Raw genomic sequence first — 5,687 nt, forward strand, 5'->3', positions numbered from 1 at the left:
TTTTTATTTTTACAATTAGAGAAAATATGTATAGAATTTGACATTTAAAAATTATTTATATATCTCTTAATTAAAATTCGAAATAAAATAATCTAGAGAGATATCTAAACAAATGGAGCATGATTGAAACTTTTATCCATTTAACAAGCTTAGTCCATTTTTTTTTAGAAGAAAAAGAAGAGATTCGGTTCCGAAAAATCGAAGTTAGCGAAAAAGTTTCGAAGTAGAACAGGGATCGGACGAAATTAAAAGTCGAAAGTCAATTACAAGTTATCATTACAAGCTGTGTTGTACGAAAGAAAAATCCAAGGATTCATTTCAATTAAAACAGGCATTGGTAAACTCTCTGGTAAAAAACTCGTGGTAAAAAACAGAATTTATCGCAGCTTCCTCCATTTCTTTTTTTTCCAAATGTTTGCCTCTTTGTTTAATACATTCGAGATTCCGTGCAACATATGTGCATCGTGGATATTTCCTATTTTATGGCGATTGATGTACGCGATATGAACTTTTCCAAGGAACGTGAAAAATAAAAAAGAATTCTCCGTATGACCGATTTTTGTTTTGCCCGAGAGTATAAATGTCGTCGTTAGTATGCACAGCCATTTTGAATCTTGTTACATTTTTCATCGTTTTACGATTGTTTTTTCTAGTTTTGCACGGAAAATCAATATCCTCTTCGATTTTTGTCTCAATCGTGTATTAAAGACACGAAGTGAAAGATAATTTAATCTGAACGATACGATTTCGAAACGAGATATAAATTAAAAGATATAATTAGCTCGGATTTAACAAGGTGGAAATTTTATCTTTGAATTTTATCCCCTAGAAAAAATGATTAATTAAATTCGGTACGTGATTCGCTATTGAAAAATGAGAATGTAAATTTTGCCAGAATTATTAATGAGGAAAAAAAAATTTGTTAATAAACGTTATTAATAAATACTCGAATTCATTTTTCAATCGAATGTATTCGATCTTTTACATTCGGTTATTAATTAATCGTGACAACAGGATAGAGATTGAATTTAATAAATATTCAAAAAAGAAATTGAATATTTCATCGATACTACCTCTTTGATCTACACTAGAATTTCTAATAAAATTCCTAACTACAAGCTTCTATAATTGGTATACAATCAAAAAAATGTGCCATTTCCATTCTACGTGTAAAAATAAATCAAGAATTTGCTAGATAATCGAATTTAAATACATGTCTATTAGATGAATTTTCAAATTTATTTTTTGTGTCACTCTTTTTCGAACGATTATCTATTCTTTCTATCTATTTTCTCACATAGAATAATTATTCCAATCAATAATTTATTAAGTTACATCGAAACTCAAAATTTCAAATAAAAAGAAACTTATTCCACACTTTCCATCGAATCGACTCGAAATTTTGCACTCGAAAAAATAAACCCTCCTTCTCAAAAATATATCAAGCAATTCCTCGTAATTCAAATCAAAAATCGAAACTAGAAAAAGGCTATCTATCTCAAAAATTTTAATTGGAAAAAATACCCTTGATCTCGAAACAAAAGATTCGATCAAAACTTCTTTTTCACGCTATCGTATCAGTCGATAGATCTTTCCACGAGTTTTCCAACCTTAGTAGAAAAACCTTTTAAACGATCTTACAGATGATTCCCAGCCCCTTAAAGTTCTCCCAAAACTTTCGAGACTTCTGCAAGTGCATTAACTTGAAGGCTGAGGGCTAAGATTTGTACATGTGTACATCCACTCCTCTAACTCCTCCCTTTGCTTGTGTATTACGATATTACGTACACAGAGATACGCGCAACACCCGCATAAGGAGGGATGAAAATACAAGAAACTCTCGGCAGATATATTCAGACGCGGGGTGGTTAAGCAAATATGGGCTACATTGGATGCATAATCCACGTAAATTGCTGCTAACGCGTGCTGCAACACCTATCGTGTCGATGCTTGGTTGAGATGTTCTCGTTCTTTTTGGATGTTACGCATTATACGTGGTTACTTTTTAGGAATCACATAGGAACGAGTGCCATTTTGGGTGAAACGCGATACCACCCTCGAAAAGAGTATCGTGAATCGCGGCAATTGTGCGACTTTCGAGAGCGTTGAGAGTTGAGCGTTAAGATGTTTGGATAGGGGAGTTTATATACGAAGGGATTCCAGGATTTGGGCAAAGTAGTAGAATTTTTGAGGGAGGAAAGGATATTTTTTTATGAAAAGAGTGTCTTCCCTTTGAAAATCTTTTTGTGGAATTAATATTTTGTTTTTTTTTCCTTGTCTTTTCTTTCTTTCTTTTTTTTGGAGAAGATTTTTAGGAAGAAAGAAAGAAATTTTTTGAACAAAGAAATATAGAAAGAAGAACAAAACTTTCTGAGATAGAGATTTTTCTTTTGTCAAAATAATTTGTTTAAAAAGAAGGAAGGAAACTCTCTTTTGAGAGAGTTTTTAAATAAATCTTTAAAAAGAGTGTATCGTAATTAATCACTTGTACAAGTTCAATCATTAATTACGTCGCCATTAGTGAATCTTTTAAATTTAAACGTTTATTTATTTATTGTTTTTAAAATATTATTTTCAAATTCGTTCGAAACTAACGAGAATTGAAACTTTTCCATCCGTGAATCGGTTTAATTTTATATTCCGCGCCGAATCCCCCAAATTTAACGACGTTTCACAGAGTTTAATTTTACAAAATTTCCAACTGTTTGAAAATTCAGGCGAATAGGGACAATTGGTCGATTCATTGAAATGCGCAAGAAGTGTGCCAAATCAATTTTATTCATCGCGTCAAGCACACTCGATTTGCCAGAAAGATGTAACGTGCATAGAAAGGCGAATTTAACCAATGTGAAATGTAACTACGAAACTCGTCGAGCTATCACGAAGTCGAATGCTTCTCCTTCCATCAATATTAATACGCGTCTCGCCGGTGCTGGAATCGAATTCCTTCGTAATTACTTGTTCCTGTGAAATAATTTCCCTATCTACAAGAACAACTACGGGATACAACGTTGATATATCCTAGTGAATAGAATACATACCTATATAATTGCATGATGATACGTCGACATAAAATTTATTATTAAGAAAAATTAGGAAAAATATCGCAAATTAATATTGCAACACTAGACATTTTGCTAGATTTATATTCGTCGAGAAGGAATTTATTCGCCAATTGCACAAGAAATTTAAAATCTTTGCCAGTAATTATTACGTATTATTCTCAAAGATACTTAAATGCAAAATAATGAAATAATAAAATAAAACAGTATCAAAGAAAAAAGGAAACACCCCTTAAATTCCTCACCAAATCCCCAAAATTTTCCGAAAACTCTCTCAGCTTTCAACAAATAATCTTCCCGAAAGACCGCTCTAACCTCAAAGAGGTGAAAAATTTCGTTGCGAGGATCAGACTGAAAAAGAGGAAAGAAAAGAAGAAGAAAAAGAAGAAGAAGAAAGAAAGAGAAAAGAAAAGAAGACCGTACTCGAAACTCGGTGCGAACACAGAAAATGGATAAAGGTCTTTTTTTTGGTAGAAAAAAACGCGAATTATACAATGATTTTCCACAGATGCGTGAACCAGGCTGTTCTGGGTTTGATTGCAGGGCTTGTTTGCGAGAATTACCTTCCGCGAGCCATTGTTCGTCGGCGGACCTGGAAACACAACCGGCCTCGAGCGACTTCCGGTGAGGACCGGATTTAAGGGTTGCGTCCGGCATCTGGAAGCCAATGAACACCGTTATCGCTTCCCTCTCGCGCCACAAGGGGATGCTGCGAACGGTTTCGACGTTGGTGAGTACAATTGATTGAATTTTTTTCCGGATCTGAAAGAAATGTGCCGAAATTAATTGTGATGATACTTTCGCAATTATTAAATTTAAATAAATTTGAATAGGAGGAGAGAAGTGAATCTTGGTTATTATTTCGTGTATTCGTATACTTGATCACTGTAATGATTGTAATAAGTAAATGTAGAAGAAGAATTTGAAAATAGTTTGAATTTTTAATTGTAGATGTATAGACGTTTTGAGAGTAGAATAGAAACTTGATTATTTTTGTATTTATATTCGATGTGATAAAATAGAAAATGAATTTTGGAAATTGATTTAAAATTCTTGTTTTATAATAAAAAAAAAGGATAGAAGGATTTTTGTATGAAGTTTTAAGAAACTGAAACTTGTTATTATATAATTATACTTGATGTATCAAGGAAAAAGTAAATTTTGGAAAAGATTTCTCATTTTGAAGTGAATGTTAAAAGCAATGCTTGTTCTTTGTTGAGGAGAAACAAATTTACAGCTACAAGGGAAATCCGGGTTCTTCTCTAAACTTTTGTTCGAAACAGTAGATTTTACAATGAGATTTTAATTTTCTTTCTTTTTAAGAGTAAAGTAACACACTTCTTTAATTACGTGTCACAAACATGAAAAATACATGAAAAACTTGATCAAAAAAACGATAAAATAAACCCTTTTTTTTCTCACAAAAATATCCAAAGATTCTTAACACAAGAAAAACCATTGATAAAGACGAAAAACGTCGATTAAACTTTCCACGTTTTCTTATCTCGATTCGCGTCGAAACGGTGTGAGAGCCGGTCTATCGACTGTCAAATCTCCATTGAACCCCTTCAAGGAAATACGCGTAATCCCTTGAAAATGTAATCTCATAGAAGATAAGTTGTAAGAGCGTTTCTAGGTTTCCAAGAGGCCGATAAAGTTCGACCACCTCTCCTCTCCTCCACGTCTCTATCCTCGAACGAGGATAGTGCAGAATGCATCAAAGGATCAAATTCCTCGGGACCATTTTTTGGTCGTGGACCAGTGGTCCACTGGTTTAGATTCCTTGCAAACCTTGGAACGTGGGGTGTCGTTGAAAAACGAATCAAAGGGAGAGAGGATTCTTGAGGATGATATCAAAGCAAATCGTTTTCTCCATTCGTTTTGTGAACACTCTTGCTGTGGAAAATATTCTTTTATGCTTCTTTTATACTTTATTTCTCGTGTGTCTAGTTGAAGAAACATTGAAAATCTTAATCATTACTTATTCCAATTTGTTTTTATAAGTATTTTAATAAAGATAAATATTATATATATTTTTATAAGATAATTATTTGAGAGAAACGTTTTATGGAAAATTTTATTATAATTTCTCTTCGTTTTAATATTGTATATCTATTATTAATTTTAATTTCTGTTTTCATTTGTAAGATTCAAGAAAATTAAGATTTTATTAAAGATTTTTAGTATATTTTAGTAAATTTTTCTCTCTTTTTTTTATAAATATATTAAATATTTCGTATTCGGTAAAATTTTAACAAAATTCTCTCCGATATTTAATATTCTCTCGACAAATTGGTCAGGAATCAATGATGTAACGTATAAAATATAAAACGTGACAAGATAAAATTACTTTATCATATTGATTCGCGGTCATTCGTAATTCGAGTAATAATCATAACGATAAAATACCACAATCCATAATTAGGAACGCTGAAGTTACATTTTGTTTGGATGGAGAGAGCCGCACGATATCGGGTGCTCGAATTAACCCCTATATCGGCGAACACACAACAGGTGTCATATGAATTTAGTTAGAAAATCCTCCAACGCACGCCGTATAGGATCCTCTGATTTAGTGGAAAATATATTCTTCCCTCGTTCATTTCTTTTTTTTTTTTTTTTTTT

General features: G+C 32.4%; 1 protein-coding gene across 6 annotated transcripts in view; it reads left to right on the forward strand.

Annotated features, from left to right (window-relative positions):
* LOC102674737 (pikachurin) overlaps nucleotides 1-5,687 on the forward strand; it is a 187,890-nt gene that overhangs the window by 161,337 nt on the left and 20,866 nt on the right. For all 6 annotated transcript variants that reach the window (XR_421428.2, XR_421429.2, XR_004150133.1 and 3 more), the window contains one exon: nucleotides 3,606-3,792. Coding sequence is in view for 2 of the 6 variants with exons in the window: in XM_006613585.2 (XP_006613648.1) it covers nucleotides 3,606-3,792 (187 nt within the window). In the remaining 4 variants the exon portion in view is untranslated. The remainder of the gene's footprint in view (nucleotides 1-3,605; nucleotides 3,793-5,687) is intronic.

This window comes from Apis dorsata, unplaced genomic scaffold (assembly GCF_000469605.1).
Source record: "Apis dorsata unplaced genomic scaffold, Apis dorsata 1.3 scaffold_157, whole genome shotgun sequence".
Taxonomy (NCBI): Eukaryota; Metazoa; Arthropoda; class Insecta; order Hymenoptera; family Apidae; genus Apis; species Apis dorsata.